Below are 24,702 nucleotides of genomic sequence, written 5' to 3'. Positions count from 1 at the left end.
AAAGTTATCAGCCATCTCACAATCAAAAATTCTATATGTATATAGACCATTTTAACAAAAAATAATTTTAACTTTTTTAAGAGTAAAAAACTAATATTTAATATTAAGTTATTCAAATATTTTTATATTCGGCATCTTATAAGATATTAATTTTTTTGTTATAAAATAGAATTTGACCGATTTATTTTTTAATTTAATTAACGAATGTTTTATGTTTTTTTAATAACGAAACCTTAAAACAAAAATACATACATATACCAAATTTTATTTTGAAAATTTTTCAAAATCAGTCTTTAGAAACCTTATTTGTTAAAGCAAATAACATTATATCTCATAACAATTATTCTCATAGAGTATTTTACATTTTGGAAATAAAATAATTTAATAAAAAACTTAAAAAAAAAATTCTATTTTATAAAATGGAAAATAGAATTACATTCAAAATATCATTAAAAACTCATGCAATTTTCAAATAAATAATTTAATTTTGTTAACAGCTATTTAATTTTTGAAAAAAAAGGCTAGACTAAATCTTTGTAAAAATTAATTGAGTATTTCTATTATGAGATACAATGTTATTGATAGAATTAAGCCAAAAACTATAGATTATTTCTATTGTCTTTGATTAAATTTATCATTATACATATTTAACTTATGTATATAAGGAATTTTTTTAACATTATATTATTTTAATTACATTAAATATTATTATGTAAAGCTTACATACATACATAAAATATTTTTCAAGTTTTTATTTTTTATTTTAAAAATAAAGCCACAATATTACATTTTTTTTTGATAACTTATACGATATTTTGTTTAAACAAATTATTTATCATCAGGACTTTCAATAAACATAGTATCGAAAAATATTTGACAAAATATTTCTGCAACTTTTGACATATGTCCAAATACTTTTGGTTTATTTCTCCATTTTATACATAAATAATAAACGGGAACACCAGCCAATGTAATAGCAATACCAACGAGTAAATTTAATGGATTTGTAAAACTTGGTAACAATACCAATATAATACATGAACAAATAAATATTATTGGAAGTATTAAATTCACTTTGATTGGACGTGGTAGATCAGGTCTAAAAAACAAAAATAAGAAATTAAAATTAATTTTAATATAAGAATAAAAAAAAAAACAAAATTTATTTTGCATACCTTGTTCTTCGTAACCATAATAATCCAGCAATACTAGCTACAACTGATAACCATAAAATTTGACTAAAATAATTGATGAGAACATAAACATTAGCAGTTAAAAGCATAGCTAATGAAATTACACACTGCAATTTTAAGAAAATAGAAAAAAAAAAAAAACATTTTTTGAGTAAACTTTTCTAAATTTCAAATATTTGCTGTTAAATTTCTTAACAAAAAAAAGAAAATATAAAAAAAAAAATTTTTTTTTTTGTTTACCGAAAATATTAAAGATGGTATCGGTGTTTGTTGTTTTCTATGATAAAGTGTAAAAAATGATGGTAAATGTCCATTTTGTGCACCAGTTGCAAATAATCTTGCTGATGTAAATATAACACCATTAACTCCACCAAATGTACTTAATGCAACAAATATTGGTACAAGCCATGCTAATGGTCCAAACATACGATTACCAAATGTTACTGCAACAGCTAAAGAACTTAACATTTCACTTTTTGAGACAACAGCAAAATATGCTAAATTAACTAAAACATAAATTCCAGTTACAAGTGGCATTGCAATCCATATAGCCCTTGGTAGATTCCTATAAATAATATAAAATATATATTAAAATATTTTTATATGTATAACATAATTATTTGTATAAATATATGTATGTATGTATGTACATGTCATATATGTATGTATTATAAAAAATCAATACAGTAAGAATATTGTGCTAAAGAATATTCAATGGAAAAGAGAATACAAAAAAGGATCAACAAGTTGCAGAAATAAAAAGTAAAAAAAAAAATTAATTTTATTTTTCCCTTTATTTTCAATTTTATCATTCTTCCTTTTTATATGCTAATGGGACCACTTAAGAATTAAATTTTCCTCTTTCAAGTTCAAAGAAAATAAGAAAAAAATTTATGGAAGACTGAATAGAAAAATATTTCAATGATTCTCATAAATCTTAAAGAAAAACTAAAATAAACTTTCAATTTAATATACAGAGTGCATTCTGGAAATGGTCCTTTTACACAATACAACAATTTATAATGTTTTTCAAATGCATATAAGAAAATAATTGAACTTCAAACAAGATTACAAAATTTTCAAATTCAAATCAAATAATATTGTTGAATTAATGCTGTTCGAACATGTTTTTGAATAAATTGTTAGACGACATATTATGCCATGTTTGATCATGCATTTTGTTTGAGAATCAAATGGCCTATTTTTTTTTATTTATTCATTTTTCGTCCATGGACTATGGTTTGGTTTGTAAGCGCTGCTTTATAAACGGCATTCGCGCTGCTGCTAAATTATATTTGAATTTTATTTGAATGAACAGGCACACAAATCAACTCGAACACATCTTGTACTTCAAATATTTTCTACGTAATATTATATGGCGTGTAGTATATTAAACGTAAATTTAGCATAATTCAGGATATTTTAACGTCAATCATTCATATACAAAACAGAATATATTTCTGAGAAAATATCAAATCGGGTGTAAGCAACAAGTTTTTACTTTGTACATATAGTATAAGATTTTATTTTATTATAATATTTAAACAAGTGTTTTATAAATTAAATAAAAAAAATGAAGAATTATTAAAATTATTTGCTTTCGAAAGTTTTTTTTTTATTTTATACATATACTTATATACTTATTGTACACAAGAGAGTATTATAAAAAAAAATTTTTTCATTTACGTAAAATGTTATATTTTTATGTAGATATTTATGTAGATTCTTTTATGAAAAATTAATGACAAAAAACAATAGTTATTTTCTTAAAGTGTTACCTACAAAGCCCTAATCTACAGAATAAGTGATTTGGAATGTAAAAATATGAAATCGTTGTATTGCCTCATTGTAAACATTACCAAAGCGGAGAACTACGGGCGATTTCTGTTTGTTAACCCAGAACATAAGTGGACAAAATCAACTGTTCGGTATTTTGCATATAGTGTCATACACACATGGAATCAAATTAGGTATTGAGGTAAATTAGGTCTTGAGAAATTCACGATGGTAATTTTAATTTTGAGCAGTCCAATTTAAATGTGTGTACTATCTATATGAATTCTGAGATTTCGCAACGGAAAATCACTATTGTTCTATTTTCAGCTACACTCGAAAATAATATAAGAATAATGTAAAATTTCAATTTTCAAATTATTTTTTCTGATTAACCGTTATACTAAATCGGTTTATTAAAAAATTTGACAATTATGATTGTTTTCCTAAACGGCAAGTCTGAAATATTAACAATTTTAATAGGTTTCTGATTTTAATAATAAATATGTGTATGTACATACCATATATATATAAGTACATTTCATTTTCTATAATTTGAATCCTTTGAAATAATAGCGTCAATAGTATTGTTTTCTATTATACAAATATTATGGTATTAGTATTAATATAATATAATAGTATAAGAAATTCTTATATCATATAAACACGGTTTGTTAACTATGAATAAAACATGAGGAAATAAAAATCTTCAGAATTTTTATATATTATATTTAAGATTAAAAATCATCACTCTTTTTCATTTTAATTAAATATATATATATATATATATATAGATCCATGGTATATCATCATAGAACATTGTTATACATTATATATCAGTGACTATACGAATATATGTACATATAATGTAAAAACATTATTATACAAAATAAATATTTTTCACCCACACTTTCATTGCATTTATACGTACGCATATCAAAAAAAATTCAATTTAATGCATAAGCAACTATATATATATAAATATATATATATATATATATATATATATATATATAGTATATATGCAATTATATATATATGTTGTATGTATATATATATATATATATATATATAGTATATATACAATTGTATATATATGTTGTATGTATATATATATATATATAGTATATATACAATTGTATATATATGTTGTATATATATATATATATATATATATATATATATAAATAATTGAATTGATAAAATGTCAAGGTGATTTCATTTAATTTTATCACAAATTCTATATTTTATACAGTAGAAGCTATAAGATGAATGATGAAGATGAAAGAAAGAAAAAGAAAAATTTTTCTTATATACACGCTTAATATCTATTTTAATTGAAATAAAAATAAAATAAAATAATCAATTTAAATAAAATAAATAGCTGATAAAAAATATAATTGAATTATATACAAAATGAATATACTTATGTACAAACCTGTATGGATCTTGTAATTCTTCTGTAACAAAATTTAAATAATTCCATCCGCCGAATGCAAATAAACCAGCATAAAATGCATATCCAATATTATCAATATTGTATTCACCATCCCACATATTATCAAAATTTTGTAAATTACCAGCCAACATATAATAAATACCAGCCAAAACAATTGTTATTAAAGCAATTAATTTTGCAGCTGTAAAAACATCTTGAATTTTCATTGACCATTTCACTGACATACAATTGATTGCGGTAAGGAAACCTTAAAAACAAAATAATAATATAAAAAAATATTAAATTTTAATCAAATATTTAAAAAAAAATTTTTTTAAATTTCTGCGTTATCAAAAAATCTTTTCAAAATTAAAAAAGATCATCATTTTATTTAATTTAATTATAAAGACATTTTATTAAATTATTTTTATTTATGACCCCTTAAATTTTTAATTTTTGAAAGTTTATTTAGGTTATCATACTTATATAGTGTGTTCTATAACTGTTTATTAGGCATAAAGCCGGAAATCAACATTGACTATCCTTTATTTTTATGAATGAAATAAACTAAATTAGCTTATTAATTATTTTTTTTTTATAAAAATAGCAAACAAATATAATAAGATGATAATTAAGTATATACATTTTTAAAAATAAATATATATTCTATGAATTTAAATAGTATTTCGAGATTAGGAGCTTATAATTTTCATTAGCAAGAAAAAATGTTATAATATTTTTTTGAACATAAGAAGAATGAGAGGTCTCAGTTGGCTGCTATATTAAAAAATTTTTCCTTAAACTTAACCAGGAACATTGAATTCCTCGGTAAAATTTATAGATTCTCTTACAAATCGAATCTTATTTTACATCACCATAACGTATGAATTTCCAGTACGTATTTCCAAATTTTTCGGAAGAAATCGTTTTGGCAATAAAAGGCCGGAATGTACTCGTACGTTTGTTGGGAGTGGAATTTATATGAAAAATGCAAAAAATATGAAAAATTGTATAGAATAAAATTTTTATAAGAAAAATTGAAAATTTCTGTCTGTCTGGTTATTATGGTAAAAAGGCAAGCTGTAGAAAATTCTGGTCTCATCAATCCGTGCCATGGTGGAAATAAACTTACAAATAAAATTTCATCAAAATCGGTTCAGCCGAACTTGAGATACACGCGTGCACACACAGACCGACAGACCGACAGGTTGCTAAAAATAGTTGATTTACACTTCCTTACTATGGAGAAGTACGTTTCCACCGAAAACTCGATATGCAAAATTTATTGCCATCACATAACCTACCTATTGTTTACACAATACGGTCGGTAAAAATTGTTCTTATTTCCACCTTATTCTACTCAATTAATCAAATAAATATTTAATTATTAAATATTAAATATAATTGGTTTTTTAATTTTTCTTTTAACTAAGATTATCAGTTTGCAAACATAATTGATTTATTGTACAAAAATAATTAATTATATACCATTCTTTTGATGTATCAATTGAATAAAATTTCAATATTATATAATATACTACATAAATTAATTAATATTATAATTAAAATAATTATTTTGTACATGTACCTCTGTAGAATTATTATAAAAATCTAATCGAAACTTTTTTTCGCATACTATTGTTGCAATATAATTGAAAACGACAAATTGATCGCCGAGAAGCAAATACATAATTACTATTTCCGATAACCGGAAATTATTTGTATATCGGTATGAATAATATAATGTACATATATACACTTATATATTGTATAGAGGTTATATGAATCTATCATTATGCGCACGGTAATATTTACATAGCAATTCCCATGAAAACTGATCAATTCGCAATTAAAATTTTTATCACAATAATTACGTATGTATCTGCTTCATTTAGCAATAATTGTAATTTTTTTTATTACAATTAAATTAAATTGCTATCATTGTTGGCATTTTGTCTATATGTATATACATATGTACCTACTTACAGATTATAACATTTTAATACAAACCTACAACATAATAATTCATTCATCGATTATAAAGTTAATGTTTGATTTATTGTTATTATGAAATAATTACAAATTTATTGAAATTTAGAATTGAATTCAAGTTTTGCATTTAGATTTTAGTACAGGTCATGGTCTAAACTCAATTGTAACATTTCTGCTCACATATATTTTACACATCCTATCAAACTATATACATATACATATGCAGATAATAATAAAAAGCAATCTAATTGAAAAAAAAAATCAATGTATGAGATACCTTAATATCCAAATTGTAATAATATTGTCTTATTATACAATTCAGCAATTAACACTTATAAGCTGAATTATAATAATAATATAATAAATGGGAATTTAGATGTTAGCAATAATGATGTACTCATACTATTTACCTGTACTCAAATTCATTTTAAATAAAACATAAATTGTAATTATTCCCGAACATAAATTCTTAATATTAATAATAGAATTATCGCTGAATTGATTGATGATTGAAATTACTGCATAAAATGGAAACCTAATTATCTATCATATATGTAAGGCAATATGAAAGAATTTTACTTATATTATCTCCGTTTCAGCCCTTTTAATGATTAGACTTATAAAACGATTATAGAAAATTATTGTTACTGTGAAATATGTCAATGTAACCCTAAAGTTACGGTAAAATCTTCAATACTTACATAAACAACCGGCAGCTAAAAGCTTAACAGCTAAATCAGGTGGTGAACAATCTTCAAAAAATGGTTTTGCAGCATACTGTGCAAATGTTAATGCAACAATTGTCTGAAAATATTTGAAAAAAAAAATTAAAGTTTATATGCAATATTTTTAAGTATGTGTGTACATAAATGTAAGTAAATTATTAAAAATATTTACAAAAAATTCATATTTTAAATAAAAATAAGACGTACAACTCAAATTGCTGAATTAATTGACGTTTAATCAATATTTTGGTATTCTTTCGGAATATTAAATGGTTTTGTGCATTTAATAAATAGACATTGATTGAGAAAAGTTAAAATGTCATTTTATTTGACATTAAATTCAATTAGCGTTGATTATTAAATTTAACATTATTGTTTTTTTAAATTTAAAATTTTTAATCTTATTGATTACCTACTGCATATTATGTGTAAAATCACGATTTGTTATATTTGTGGTTAAATTTAAACTAAAAAAAAATTAAGATTTTTTTATGAATAACCAAATAAAATTTTTCTTACTCAAACTACTTTATTAATTTCAATTTGTAATTCAAGCATCTAGCTATTGTGGCAATTAAATAAAAATCTCAGCCAAAATGATCAATTGTCATATACTTATATTTTAATATTTAAATAAAAATTAATATAGGGTACATAAAAAGAAAGCATACCTTAAATTAAATAAATGTAACAAGAACCGACTGAATTAAACCACAAAATAAAATTTTTTTCAAAATAAATTATAATAAAATTAGAAATTGAAAAATTGGAAATTACAATTTTTAATATATAATATTGTATTTATATAAAATTTCAGAATTTTTATAACAATTTGAATTTTATTATTTAAAATTAAAAAGTAACAAAATTTAAAGATACTGCTGCTGTAAACGATATATTCAATTGAAATCAAAAATTACTGTTGTGACACAGAAAATTATTGCTTTGAAAATAGTTTTTATTGCAATGAGAGAGATTTTAATTAAAGAGAGAAAATTCTTTTAAGTGTAAATATTCATGTGTGCATTAATAATTCGATTTCAATAACAAATGTAATCAATACCGATTTTAATGATTACAAATTATTTAAAAACTAAATGCATAACAATTAACAATTGATTTTTTCAAAGTTAAGAAATTATTATAGGAAATATCAATATGCGAAGATTAATATTAAATTATTCATGCATGAACATATTATATAGATATGTATATATGTACATATTTATTAGAAATCATTAACTGTGTTAAATGGGTACTTATAAACTGATTACGATTTACGAGTACGTATATGCAAAAGCATATTATGTGAGAAAATAACAAAAATATATTTTGTGCTCTCTATATTTACAACTGGTTTTCGTACTATTAATGTCTTTTAATAAAAGGTATTAATAACAAAAATTTCTAATATACATAAAATGCATAATGTAGGTTATTACTTTTACCACAATGGCTGATATAGTTTACAACACCCTATATTTCTACATACTTATATTATTTAGTATTAAATCTATACTACGTATAAGTACATTCCTTTTCCTAGTTTTGTTTTTTATTTTCTGCTTAATTGAACATTTGAAAATGATATCTGAGATTAGCAGATGTTTTTAATGCATCAAAACACAAACAAAACAAGGTTTAATAAATTATAATTCAACACAAATTAATTACAATTGATTTAGTAATGGAACTGAAAATCAAATCGTCTAAAATATCTCATATACATAGTTTTCATCGGTTTGTTAAACATAAGCATTTTATTTTGTGATTATTGTGACTTATTTCTAATCAAAAAATAAAAAAAAAATAAAAATTCATATTTTAATCGTAATAACATCAGAGACAACAAAAATCAATTAAAATTTTAGAAAGTATACTTTCATACATAGATGGCTTTTAAATTAGAAATTAAAAAAATCTTGATAATATTGGAAAATTTGTTGTTAACGTTAAGTTTTTGTTAAGCGCAGCGAAATGATAAGTTAAAAAGTTTTTGTTCTCAATCACAGTCTTGCGATGCATCGAATTCCAAAACATAGGAATATATCAACAAAGGAAATAGCAGGCCAGCTAATAAATCCTAGCTACAGATGTTTCAAATGCTTTCTTCCGCTTTGGATCTATATATGTTATATAAATGATTTCCAAAATACATTTAACTAACCAATGAACGTATACCAATTAAAGGATATTGAAAAATTTGAACAAGACATTAAATCGACCAAATTCGTGGTAATGACCCCTTTTTAATATAACAAAATTTGGTATGGTGAACCGGATATTGGCCAGTTTGAATTGCCAGTGCGAACATGCGGCTAAAAATACGTAGCGACGTAATTGTCAAGGATGTGTATAAAATAGAAATATTCTTTTATTTTACACACATCCATAAATCTGTTTGAAGCGCAATCATCACCTCATTTCTTCATTTTCTCAATTGTAGCTTTCGAAAGAGCATGGTAATACTGGTACCAGTATATGAATGCATTAACTGCACTAAAATATTTTTAAGTATAAAAGTACGGTACCTTAAAAAAAAAAAATAATCTGAAGAGTAAACCTTATGGTTGTCAAAAACAATTTTTTTTTTGTTATCTTTAACTAGAATAATAAAAACATTTTTGATAATAATTTACAACACTTTATCAAAAATATGTCTATGAAAATAACAAAAGAATAATAATTTTGGTAAATTTTGCTGTACAATTATCTTAGCTGAATTTAAATCTCATATAGTAAAATAAAATCCATAATTTATGGAAATTTAAAGAATGAACGTGCACACTCACTAGGGTTATCATAAAAAGGTGGCCATAAAAAACTTGAAATAATTCAAAAATATAGTTAATTTATTCAAAAAATTTTTGGTTTGAAAATTTTGTAAATTTCAATTATTTTATTGTTGGATGACAGTCCAATTAAATTTAACAAAAATTTTATTTTTAACTGAGTTTTATGCTGTTCATCTATTATTCAACTTGGTCCCTCGACATGTTAAAAACATAGAAAGTTTTTAACACGATGAATTTTTAGTGGATTAGTTGATTAACCATTTTTGATGGTTGAAACTTGGTTAAAGAACATATTAAAAAATTGTAATTATATAGGCATAGTTTTAAAAAAAATTCATACTTGAGTGGCGTATTTTGATTACTCGTAACGTCTTTTGTTAAAAAACCAAATTGAATAGTGGATGAGCTGCATTAGAGTCCTGTAAAATGAAAAGCAACAACAAAATTTCTGCAAATTAATTCAAAACGTAATAAATATCCAGATCTTGCTGCAATTTTCTAATGATCGAATCACCTTATTATTTTCTATTATAGCGACATCTATATGTTTCAAGCTATAAGAGAATTTCGTAATATTTGACATAAGAAAATTTTTGTGTCAGTAGCAAATTTTAATATATTTAATATTCTATTGCATAATAGGCATGTACATACATATATATATAAATATAATATGTAAAAAATTTTCAATTTAATTTTTTGTCAAACTTAATTTTCACTTCTAATTCTACATTCCCCATTTCATTATCTAAATTTCATTATCATTTTCTCATTCAACAAGTTTTTCTTATTTAAGTATGTTGTGATGTCATTATCTTTAGTGAAAAACATGATTGTGTCGCCAACAGAATATTTTTTTTTAAAAAATATTTTCCTATATATTTGTTTTTCTTTATATTTTATTGATTAAAATTTAATTATGTGTAACATTAAAAAAAAAAACAAAGTGTTGATTGAAATTAATGGAAAAAGGATTCTTTTTTTATTAAATGACAATCAAAATAAAATTAATTTTGTATATTCTAAAAATTGATAGAAACGCACAGTATATTCTTCTTTATATATGTAGGTTTTCCCTACAAAAAATAAAAATTAAGAAGCCTTAATTTATTAAATAAAATTTATAAAGCCAAATTAAAAAAAATGTATAGTGTATGTAGTAAATATTTAGTGTCAATCATTGTTCTCCAATGGAACCACTTTAAAAGAGACTCCGAAAATTTCATATGTGGTGTTCGTAATACAGATATTTTACATAATCTATATAAGAATAAGAGTTCACCGTTCGAAACAAGAAAAAGTACTCCTATGTCAAACAAATTCTTTATTAAATAGAGATGTTTATTATATTGTATTGAGTAATCCTTATATGGAATGCCGTTAACATAGACCTTATTCAATTAACAATTTAAAACGTTAGCAAATGATATTTCAATTAATCATATAAAATAATTTTTTTAAATTAAACAATAGTTTTACAAAAATTATTGCATATCGAGTGGAAACGCACCATATTGAAAGAAAGTCAAAAATCATTCAACATTATGCAATCATAGACAATAAAAAAAATTTAAGAAATTAAAACACACTAATTAGTCCATGAGGTTTTATCCTTTCCGGCATAAGACAGTATTGACATGAGTGTTGTCGATAATTTTAAATTGGTTTTCTTATTGTCTAATTTTGTTCAGAGTAACTTCGCAATGAATAAAGCTAAATTTAAATATTTTGTTAAAAACTAACCTCAAAATTATAATTAATTTGAAAATTTTCTGCGTTTTATTACCTCATATTAATGCGTAAAACTGACAATTTTCTCTAATTTAATACTTTTTAATTTAATTTAATTTTAATTTTATGTTTTTATTATAAATAAATAGACATATCAATGCTATTCGTTTGACATAAATTAATTTCAATTTAAAGAAAACATATTGTAAACAAAATTTCTCAATTAATTGATTTTGCGAACTTTTTAACAAATAAAAAAAAATAAAAATCATCTTAATAACTCAATTGTGAAAAACGGAAACAATTTTAATTGATTGTATTCTTATAGTTAGAATCAATTTAGCACCATTTCCTTCTTTTCTTATATAATATTCGCGCCCTCGTTTCATTCTTAATTTGTCATAATAGTAATTGTAAGAATGAAATTTAAAAAAAAAAAATTTTTTTTATAGAATTAAATTATAATGTTTAGAGAAATTGAATTGGAAATTCTTAGATGACAATATTTTTAATAAATAAAGATGAAATTGAAAAATACAAAAAAATTGTTGATTATATAATATTGTTAATATACTTTTATATGTGTTATATATGTATAGATCTTATATATTGTACAAGCATATAAGATAACATAACAATTTAGTAATTGTTAAATTGTGTAGCAATACAGTATTACTTCGATATTTGAAACATAAATATAATAACAGCAAATTAAATACTCACATTGTAATATATGGATTATTATTTGAAATTTTGGCTATTTAAAGTAATAAATGATAGTCATATTTTTATATCATTGTAATTCTAAAGGACAATTGGACAACTATTTGCGCCAAATATTTTAACAAAATAACTTTGCGTTGAATATTTTAATATGAAATTTCTACTAAAAAACGATTGTTTAATATTGAGTAGATTGATAACACAAATTACAATTTCAATTTAACTGCTTGAAATATTAAAATGCAGAATTCAGCTTATAAATTCCAATAGCCGAATTTTATATCGATATGGTATTAATAAAATTCCGATGTCAGGGAAATTAGGGATTTTTATTTTGAATGAAATACCCCGAAGTACAGCAACCCTGATATTTGTAATTGTAAATACTAAGTAGTGTTACCAAGTGCTTTCAAGTAATTTAGCAATTATTACTATATAAACGAAATTCTGTAATAATACAATGTTGTTGAAATTTCAGATGTCAGGGTCTTTGTTAATATATTAAAAGTAAATACAAAGTTTAATATGATAAATACAAATATAGAAATACTTCGTTAAATATTTAGCTATTTTCCTCTCCAATAATAAAAAATTTAAGAATTCATTATGAAAATAATTAAAATTGTCTATATTAAGAATAATAAAAATGAATTAATAAGAGAATTTTGAAATTTCAATTTCAATTCAATTTCATGAATTATTAATCCAAATACAAGATGAAAATTGGTAATTTTTTTATTTTTGCACAAATATATTTAAAATTTGAGAAAAAAGAATTAATTGATTTCAATGTCAAAAATATTTATATTAATGCTAATTTTAAAAAATATATTTTATTCATATACATAATGTAAATATTTATTTTTGTGCAACTGGCATGTTTACATAAAATTTAATAAATCTTTCTACTGCTCATAAGTTCCACTTTGCAATTCAATATTTATAAAACTTAAAAAGAAGGAATAAGTAAGTAAGTAGCAAAGTTTTTTGAATAACCATTAGCCATACATAAAATTTACATATGGCTAACGATGTACACATAATAATTTATTCATTATTTTTTAAATTCTAACTAAATCTCTTACATAATAACAACAGAAACGGGAAATTGTTTTTTTGTAAAATAATAACAGTTCACGATAACTTATTTGTCAGTTCACGATACTTATGTAATTGTCAGTTTTAGTATTTAATTATAAAATATTTTTCGATTTCATTTTTTCATCATACTTTTATTATAAATCAAAAATTATACGTTGCAAAAATTTAACAAGATTGCTAACACACTTAAGAAATACCATTTATCGGAAACAAGACATTCAATTATAAATAATTTGAAAAATTGAAGTGAAACCTTTAATTACTAAAGAAAAAAATAAGTAGAGTTTTCATTATGTGAAATATTCCGATAATCTTACAAAAATATAAATTAAATACAATTCAATTTATTCCAATAAGGAAAAAGTTGATTGGGGTCAGTCGCATTACATATACCAAAACCAATTGAAAAATTGTCGCATTTATCATTTCCACTTATGTTTTTGTTTTTGGTTTGTTTAATTTTTTTTTTATATTATTGATTTAATTTATAACCGGAGATAAATAAATTATCAATTGATATATTAGTGCTGTAATTGTATGTTCAATTTGTATAACATTAAAAAGACATGTGTACATTTCGTAGAGAAAATCTTTGACATTTGAAGAAAAATTACGGTTTTTTTTAATATATGGAAATCTTTTTGGTAATATGTATGTATGTATATGTAATTGTAGCTTTTTAAAATTACACGATTTTAAATTTAGAATTGATAAATCAACTGATTAATGTATGACAGTTGCAATATGTGAAAATAATTCCTCACTCAATGATTTCTAATATGTATAATATTTGTTACATACTAATTAATAATTTGAAAGCCTCGTTGCCTCTGAAACTGTCATATCCTTAAAGTTAAATAGCAAATCAAACTAAATCAATTTAGCGTTGACAACTGTAATGCACAACGCATAAATTGTCAAAAATACAAATATGAAGAACCTCAAACACACAAAAAAAAATCAAATTTAAAATTATTGGACTTTTTCCTTCCCAGTATTAGTAGTTTATTAATTTACCGTTATAACTGATTTAGATTTTTGTTAGTATTCTGAAAATAAAAAAAAAATAAAAATATAACGTAATGAAGAAATTACCTGTGTTGTTGGTCTAATAATTAATAAAGCCATCCATAATCTAAGAAAACCAACTAATGGACCAAAAGCAACATATAAATATGCATAATCACCGCCACTTCTTGTTATACAAGTACCCAATTCAGCATAACATAAAGCTCCAATTGTTGATATAATACCGCATATTAACCAAACGACAAGTGATGTACCAACGGATCTGTAAAAAAAAAAAATAATTTAATAAGTATTGTAAAAATTTACTAAATATTTTTTTTTTCCAATTATGCAAGCTAGTATCAGTCATTTACGTGTTGACTACAAGTATTTAATTTGCCATACATACAAGTAATTCTGCAGCTCTTTTGCAAAAATTGAAATATTTAAGTAAGATAAGGTAGCAAATTTTAAATTGTCTTACATTTGATTAAATCATTTGATTCTTGTAGCTAAATCACAACTTAACTTGAATTGTAACTAGACTTGAAATTGCTATTAAATTTTTCTCATATTTTAAATATGCAATTATTCAATTGATTCAATAACTGATTTGTACATGTACAATGTATGCCGGCACCACATTTCACATCAAAGAAGTGCATTTAACAGGAGAGCAATTTAAAAATTTACTGATGCATGCAATTTAAATCCAATTTAATACTTACAATGTAAATAAATTATTCAAATTATTCAATGTAAAATGATTCGATAGTCTAACGAATCAAATTTAAACACAAATTTAATTCCAGTTACTTAAGTAATTGAAAAATAAGAATACATATTTAGTAAGTCAACATTTAATAGCTATCGCCATTCCAGTAAAAGATATATTAGTTAGTATGTAAGTAAGTGAATTTATTTGGTATTAAAAAAGTTTATTCAACAACTTAAATTCTCCAAAAACTTGTTCCAGAAACCAAATTTTTTAAGTAAATAATTGTAATTTATTTTTGAAAATTCTTGATTATTCTTGAAAATTAGGCTTTACTTGATTTCGTGAAAAGCACTCCTTTACATGTTTTGCTAGAGTGTGGATATTTTCTTATGTATACTCGTACCAAATTTAATAAACTTTCCTACTAAATGTTCTGTGATTAAGACAAAAATTTATATATGTATAAAATAAAATAATAGAAACTTACTCTGTATAAAAGAATACACCAGTTGGTGATATAAAAATTCCAGATCCAATAATAGTACCAACAATTATTGCAACACCATTCATTAATGTTAATTTACGTTCTAATACAACTTTTTTATCATCACCATTTGAACCATCATCATCATTACAATTATTATATTGATTAAATTCACCATTCTGATCATTATTTTTTATAGAGGCTGCTGTTGCATTTAAATTTGATTTTCTTTTTAAATTATTATCAGTGTTATCGCAACCATTTGTTTTATTATTATCATTTATTGAATGTTTATTTGTGTCACTATTTGATTCTTTATAACCAGCCATTTTTTACATATATTTATTTAATTCTTTAATTATACCACATATAAATTGAAATTATAATTAAAATTATTAATTTAAGTAAGTATAAGTATAAGTATTTAAATTTATTATTAAGTTTGTAATTATTTTTTTTATTCTTTCCTTCATGTAAATATAATTAATTACATAATAGAAAACTTTATTATTTGACCTAGTTTTTTTTTAATTTTCTTATAAATTTAATTTTCTTAATTTTAAAATTCATTTTAATAATTTTTTTCAATGAACAAACAAGTTTTACACTGATTTAGTCTATATTATCACTTTGAAATTATCTCTGAAAAATAAATGAAAAAATTATTAAATTTAATATTTTATTAATTCCAATTAAAATTTAGTAGTTATGAGTATTAAAAGTAATTTTTCTATTGAATAATTCAGAATTAAATTAATTCTAACTCGAATATATTGAGTTTCAAAAATACAAATAGTTATAGGGCTTCTATTTCAGTACAAGTCTAACGTTAACTTCATCTATTCAGCAACACAGTCAAATTTGCATTTAAATGTGAATTTTTACATTGTTAAAATAAAAACTTTAATTAGGTTAAATTTTTTATTAATAATTTTAAACAATTGTTTCTCACTTCAATGATACAAATTTAATCCGTAATTAATTTATTTTCAAACGCCATGAATTCAAATAAAATAGTTCTCCTTCTTACACTCTACAATAACCCATACACCACAATTGTTAAATTAAAACTATATTTTTACTTTGCAGAAACAAAATTTTTCTATTTACAATTACAAAGTGACACAACAGATAAGTAAGCAAAGAAATGGTATGGAATGGAGTGTGATAAAAAAAATAATGATTATAGAAACAGCATAAGTAGTAAGTATGCAGTAAGTAAGTAGGTACCAACCTACCTATTTAACTAAGTCATGTTATAAATATTAATCTTTATGTATATTTAGGCAGTTATCTTATGTGCGAATGTAATTTAATATTATAATAAATATGTAATTATATATAAATTGTATTTTATAACATAAGATGTTAACCACTGTATTTAAAATATCATTTAACATGATATGCGATTAAAATAATTGCAAAGACCACACTTTATTTTATGATAGAAAATTAAAAAAAGACTAAAAGAGAAAATTTAAAATATTGTATATATATAGATATGTATAGGTATGTATGTATGAATATATGTATCTTAATATGCAAGGATACAAAAAATATGTAAGTATTAGGCACTTACTACAACAACGTACCCATGCAATTATGCACAATTAAGCAAGTACCTTACATATAAAATTTACAAATCTATAAGAGTAAATTATTTATTTTGTTGTTATCATTGGGATAAGAAGTGTAAATTTTAAAGAAAATCCATCTAGAAATAAAAATGATAATGTCAAATAATTTTGTCACTACGCTTAAATGTGGAGATACCTACACATAACGTTTAAAATATTATCGAATTCTGCTTCTTATATTAAAAAATCTTTGTTATACTTGAAATTGTATAATTTGTACCCATTCTTAAATTCTAATTATGTACTTAGTGAAAAATATTCAATGAATCAAGCAAGTAATCTATACAATTAACAGAATGTTTTCCTTTTTAAATTTCATTACTTACTATGTAACACAATTTTTTATCGTACGATCATAAAGGTTAGTATAAATTGCAATTATATATGTACATACTGATTAAGTGCCTTATTTAGTTACATGAAGCTTAGAAGCCAATAATATTATTTGTGTAAAAATTCTTAACTCATTCCAAGTATACCTATAATGGCTAAGTATTTATTATACAATGTGAAATGTAATAAAAATTATGTGTTTAATAATCTATTGAGTTTGGGTAGGTAGGAACCTAGGTACCTACATTAAAACACACAATAATTTAAAGCATTCGAAATCAAGAATTTCGAATATTTTACAATAAGTAAAATGTTCGAGATTCATTAAGTACAAGTATAAATTACTAAAGATAAATAATTAAAGGAGAATAAATTATTTTTAGTCTATTTAATTTAGTTTTGTTATTCTTTGTTTTAGATAGATGTACGTATACAAAAAAGCCACAATATGAAAATTCATTCTGAAGTCTGAAGACGTCTACTTATAAGAAAACCATTCTTTTATAAATAATGGACTTTTTCTCCTCTGTATATGATTTATTATGGTACAAAATGCAAATAAATACATACTTAATTTATAACAACTTATTTTTATAATAATAAATAAAGATTTCATTAAACTGCGTATAGTTCACTAATCTAGATAAAATTATCGCATTCATTCAGATTACTAAAAATATAAGTAATTGCAATCTCATTGTCATTTGTTTGGCCTCCCTCTGTTTTTATAAAAGAAAAACAATCTTTTGTTTTTCCTGAATATTTTCTTTTTTCTTAGATATTTTTAATTTTTATTTATGTAAGTAATTTAAAGGTAAAAATTTTATTATGTTTGAAAAATAAAATTAATATATTACAGTCATAATAACAATAAAAACCATGCTTATCGTTTTAAACCGCTCACACGCGGTTTTCTTACTCGCTTTGATTACACAGTTCACACTCTTACACACCTTTATATTGCATTTTGTATTGCAAAGAAAGTTTTATTTTAATTGCTTTTAACACGAGCACTACGAACATTGAAAGACCAAAGAAAAAATATAAAACACTAAAATAAGAAATACTCAAATATGCTTTTACTAAGATGCAAAAAAAAAAAAAAAAAATTCATTTGAACCGATATAACCTTAAATGCCGGTGATACTGGGTTGGGTACCCAATTATCTAGGGTATCATTATTTAATTTCTTACAATTTACTTACTTTACACAATAAACACTTATAAAATTCTTTTATATTAATAAATATAAATTATATTTTTATCATTTTATTCAATTATTTTTCTTTTTAAATTGAATTTAATCAGGCATTTTCTAACCTTAAAAAATATTGAAAACAATAATGAAAATAATTTTATTTGCACAACAAAATTTATTAGAACTTTTCAATTTGAAATCCGAAAGAATACTGAACGCTGAACTTGAAAATAAAAAAAACTTTTTTAATATTTGATTTGATTTTTGTCTAGGCAAAAATGTCCTAAATATTTTTTTTTCTACATCCACACTTTATAATACTTAAGTGCTAGCAGCAATTCGCACAGCTTTCTTTAATATGAGAATTAGTTTATTTTTTGTTAAATTTTTTTGTTCTCTGTTCTCTATACATATTTGCTTTTATTCATTTTCTCTTATTTGCTCTTAATCTAATACAAACATATACATTTATACAAATATACTTTTTTAATCAATTTCTATTATTTTTATTTTGCTAACTACTCAGTGGTCGGCAACCTCCACTATTATAGGTGAAGAGACATTTTCAAAATAAAATATTTTATGCGAGCCGCTTATCGAAATATAGCTTATATAGAAATGAGATTCATATTATTTTATCATATTCACTTTTGTGTTTCGGGTCTTAATGGCGACTCAAATTAAATTCTTTGAATATAAAATTATAAATTCAAATGAAGCAATTCCAATTTCATTAAATTTGGAGATTTTCTTTGGTATTTCATTAATTTTTCCAATGATAAAACATTAAATTATGTTACATACCAATAAATTAACAATACCATGTATTTCTAATTAGGTCATTACTTTTTTTAGTGAAATATCATACGTCAGTAAATTTGAACGTGTTATGTGTAAAATTCTTATATAAAGATGTAGCAAATAAGCGAATGCTACATTTTCTAGTGATGGAACGGGGATTAAAAGAACTATTCCACTGAACTTCTTTTAGCACCCATTATTCCCACCAATCACATTTTCCTACGTACAAAGTTGTTGACGTGTCGTGCAAAGGGTTGTTGTCGCGCCGCAAGATAACGACCCCTGGACTTCTTTGTAGTTTTGGTGTAGTGTAGTGCACTACTCGTGTTTGATACATATTTCAATGATTAAAAAAAATGTGATACGTTTAAAATGAAAGTAGAAGCGAAAATTGTAAAAAAATTGTAAATTTTTCTTTTTTATTTATTTGTTACAAACAACAGTGCAAAATTTTTAGACTTCTTTGAACCGTAACATTTTTATAACAGAATAGATTGTAATGATCATTATAATAAAAAAATTTTTTGTCGAAATAAGACTTTATGATTTGTACAGTAAAAATTAAATTTATAAGCTGAATTGTCCCTTTGGCACTTAAAGTAGTTTTTGAATTCCATTTTTTGTGTCCGTTTTGATGCTCTTTTAGTAAATAAGTAACACTAATGTAACACTTGTTTAATATTTTTTGTGAAATTTATTGAAAATTTAAAAAATTTCATATTTGATTAGTGGCTTATATATATTTTGTATGTATAATAGGAAGCTTTAGATTTTTCTTTATTTTGCATAATCGGTTATAGATTTACCAATTTAAATTTTTTTAAAACGACAGCTCTGTTCACAACATAAAACGCAAAATACATACAATCATTAAAATTTTCTCTCGATAATACTTTTTCCTGTTTCTCTTCAAATATTTCTTATATAGAGATATACAGAAACAGTTACGTTACAACAGCCATCATAATTCATAGCGCGATAACCATAGCATAGAATATATGTATAAGTATACTACACAATGTACAATGTTCGTTTAGCATAAAAAAATCTCTATACGAGAAATACACAGAAATACTGAGTGATAAAAGGTAAATTTATAGATAAAGTAAGAGTGATAACAATCAGCGCATGTCTTTCTTTCTCTCATTACGTCACTCATAATAAAACATAGTGAACTACATATTTTTCTACGAATTGAATACATTATGACTTATGAGTATGAGAACATAAAATTTCATAAGCAATTTTCAGCACACTAATGTGGTAGCATATACATACATACATACGCGTGTATATGCTACAATAATTATGTCAGATAATTGTTATACATAGTACATAGATATAATAGTATTTATGCAATACATATTAATATAAAATGAAAAGGAAATTTGTAGGAAAAAGTAAAATATGAGATAAATATTACGCTAGATCTTAGTGAGATATACGCAAAATAAAAAAAAATGTTATATTAAATGAACACGACATATTTGTTATCATGAATCATATAGATCACGTTTTTAGAAATCTAAGTAAATATAGAATTAATTATAGTTAACATGCATAACATTTTCAAAAAATTTTAAAAAATTTTTGAAGTCTTGCCATAACGCTCTTAAATTAATTTTCTATTTTATCACTCTATTAATGTTTCAGGTGTTTAACATTTTAATTTCAAAGCAAAATAAGAAACTAATTACATCTGTCATATTTGACAGGAAATAGTTAAAGCTGTAAAAAAGTTTAATTTAAATGAATTTCAAAAAAAAATTCTCAAACTCAAATTAAGTTAAATATTAAAATTTAATTTTTCAACAAAAAAAAAAAATTTACTACTTTTTATACTTTTGTCGATAGGTGTGGAGTAGTTGAGTAACTACGGACTGAAACCAAAATTTCGACGCAAGTCCTTTAAACTGACCTTTAATTAGTCTATCGAGAGCTCAAATTTATTATCAAATAACGAGTTGATGTACTCGGTTGAAGGTGTAGTCGACCAGAGTCGCAGGTTGTTTCAAAAAGATAACAATTTTTTGTTCAAAATTTTAAAAAACCTAAAAAACTTATCACATTTTCTTTCAATACATAATTCTTATAATTTTAAAATTATACAAATTAGACACAACTGACCTTATTGTTATTACATTACTAAGTAAACATTACAAACTAAAAGAGTTGTCAGAAATATTTAACGATTACGGCAAGTACATACGTTCAAAATATAACAAATATTCTTGTATGTACATTTTTTGAACCAAAAAATTTTTGTAATTTACCTGTGGACATGCAAGTATATATGTATGTATACACTTGTTCCTTCACTTGTTCTACAAAATACACCTTTAATTTAATCTAATTAAAATAGATTTGTAAAAAAACACGCATATGTATAATAAATAACATTTGAGACAAAAAAAAATGTGATCAGTTAAATAGATAAAATATTTTTATGAAAAAATTCCTATTAAAGCGTATTTGAAAATCAATTGGCGGCAATGAGCAAAACAAAAAAAAATAAAAAGATTTTTGGAATCATTAAAAGATCTTTGACCCTAAATCAACGTAAGCAATTATACACACAGAGTTATAAGTATTAACAATTTACATTAGAATTTGTGTTACATTCCCATTACAACAGTATGAAATGTTCAATGTATTTAAAACTTGTTATGAAAAAGAGAAAAAAAAATAAAACTATTCAAAAAATTTTTACGTTTACTTTATTTTTGGCTCAACAAAAAATTTTATTTCTAAAATACGCTACTAGTCTACACAATATCTTACGAAATAAGATCAGATTCTATTAAATTTAAAATGTGCAGTTAATATTTGATATTTGTAATTTTAATAACATGCAAGGAACAGAATAATATTTTAAACATATTAAATTTCAAATTCATTGAGAATACTTGCAATTTTAATTCATAACATTTTTGTAAACACCGTTAATTTTGTGTCTTTCATTGAGTACTTATATTAAATACAATCATCTTCTATCTTTAAATTAATTTAAAACAAAGCCGGCATTTAAAATAATCTAGAATTTACTGTTAAAAAGGATATAACTAAATGTTTTAAACTCAAAAATTGAGTACAAAAACAAAAACAAATCTCTTCTCAAAATATTGTCCTTTTATAACATAACAATTGTAATTACATGCTCATCTGTTCTCATGATAATATTAAGAGAAAATTTACATACTTATAGCAAATTTTCAGTTTCAATTTCAGACATTTAATAAGAATGTTGTGTTAAATTATTAATTTTTTATTTATAAAAATAATTTGTAACAGAAAATTTCACATAAAATTGAAAATTTTAATTAGAAAATGTGTGGGTATTACACATAAAATTTTATTTTAATAATTGCATAATATATTCTAATTGACTCAATATCTCATTTATATTGTTTGTACAAGTACTCGTTTGTATGCCTGCCTATTAGTATAAAATTTGTTATATGAAACGTGCACTCGATATTCTTATTTAAATTTACATATATGTATGTATTTACATATGTACTCATAATGTATAAAACAAGGTTAATAACAGAATAATTAGACCATATTAAAATGAACTTTCTTTTATTTTTTTTTTTTCAAATTTTTTAATCACTTTTCAAATATCTTATTCCTATTTAAATTTTAATTCAATTAGTAAAAAGAACGCATTTCAATATTACATTTTAAGCTGTTATACATAGTTGAGTGTCACATATTATGCACATATGACAAACGTATTATACACTTATGTATGTGGCAGTGTGTCTTAAATACATACAATTGTTATTGTTATTTTAATATCTCACTCTTTTTATTCATTTATGTATATATTTTGATAATATTGTAAATTTACCACGTGCCTTATTATTTTTTTTTGTCATAAGCAAAAACATAAGACCGCATTTGAAACAAAAATTATATTTTATAAGTTATTGCACTTATACTCTACTTATGTTTAAAAATAAAATATTATGCAAGTAGACTTATTGAAAATAATATGAATACTCAACAATTACACACATGTTATACTAAGGTATGCACTTTTATAAATATTGTTAAAAGTTATATTAAAAATTATTCGTGAAATTTGAGTAAAAAATATTAAAATTTTTAAATAATAAAAAAAAAATTTTTGTTTTTTTTTTTTGTTAGGACTGTCTGAGTGAGTGGTTTCGCAATTACTAAAAATTGTAATGGCAAAATAAAAAAATTTATATTTACTCTGCAATGCAATACACTATGCAAGCCGGCGAAAAAATTTCGTCAGCACTTTAAAAATTCAATTTTTTTCTGTATGTGTTATTTGTTTGCACACACATAAAATTTTTTTGCCAAAAAAAAAATTTGTTATAAATTATTTTTTTATTTCTTCTTATTCGAAATGTGAACACTTAAAGAGTTGAAAAAATACTGTGCTGTTTTCCATTGTGCACCTTTAATTTTTTTTCTTTTTACATTTCACGTTTTTTTTTTCTTATCTATTATTATTATTATGTTTTATATATCGAAAGTATACTGGCATAATATATAAAATTTACAAATACTATGCTAAATCTTTATATATAGAGAAATAATTATTGTTATAAAAGGTTGTGTATAATTGCGTTTGTTTGTCAAACAAAAATTATGTACTTTAATTCAAGAAGAAACACAAATTATCTGTGACTCTCTGTAAACACGCTGCATGCAAAGGAATATACATTACATACATATACACATGTATAATTTTGGATCGTATATATATACATATAATACATTTCTATTCACATAATAATTATTAATTTCGGTTGTTATGATAAAAGCGCACGCGTTCATTTAATTATTATTATAAAATTTACTCACTTTTCAAATTCAGAGAAATTTACATATGGATATGTTTATATGTATGTATATACATAGATAAATACATTATATATTTTATTTTAATAATTTTTCCTTTCCTAACACATTTTTTTCTTCAATATTCAATCTCCGGAAGTACATATCTACATACCTTCAAACAATAATATTATTTGGGTTAAAGAATTTTTTGAATTTTTTATATTTTAAGAG

General features: G+C 22.9%; 1 protein-coding gene across 3 annotated transcripts; it reads right to left on the bottom strand.

Moving 5' to 3' along the window:
- Window positions 1–539: 539 nt before the first annotated feature.
- Window positions 540–24,041, bottom strand: LOC129615918 (large neutral amino acids transporter small subunit 1). 3 transcript variants are annotated; one of them, XM_055531340.1, is made up of 8 exons: window positions 23,872–24,041; window positions 15,685–16,323; window positions 14,567–14,762; window positions 7,098–7,200; window positions 4,405–4,672; window positions 1,434–1,758; window positions 1,176–1,300; window positions 540–1,099 (listed from the first exon to the last, which is right to left on the bottom strand). In XM_055531340.1, the coding sequence occupies exons 2-8, from the start codon at window positions 16,008–16,010 to the stop codon at window positions 829–831; spliced, it is 1,614 nt and encodes a 537-aa protein (XP_055387315.1). In that variant the 5' UTR covers window positions 16,011–16,323; window positions 23,872–24,041; the 3' UTR covers window positions 540–828. The 3 variants fall into 3 exon arrangements, with proteins under 3 accessions (XP_055387315.1, XP_055387316.1, XP_055387317.1); XM_055531341.1 differs by lacking the exon at window positions 23,872–24,041 and adding an exon at window positions 23,331–23,487; XM_055531342.1 differs by lacking the exon at window positions 23,872–24,041 and adding an exon at window positions 18,857–19,005.
- Window positions 24,042–24,702: the final 661 nt, after the last annotated feature.

This window comes from Condylostylus longicornis, unplaced genomic scaffold, assembly GCF_029603195.1.
Source record: "Condylostylus longicornis isolate FDR11 unplaced genomic scaffold, ASM2960319v2 ptg000153l, whole genome shotgun sequence".
NCBI classification, from domain to species: domain Eukaryota; kingdom Metazoa; phylum Arthropoda; class Insecta; order Diptera; family Dolichopodidae; genus Condylostylus; species Condylostylus longicornis.
The sequence above is the reverse complement of the archived record's forward strand: the minus strand, read 5'-3'. Positions and strand labels throughout refer to the sequence as shown.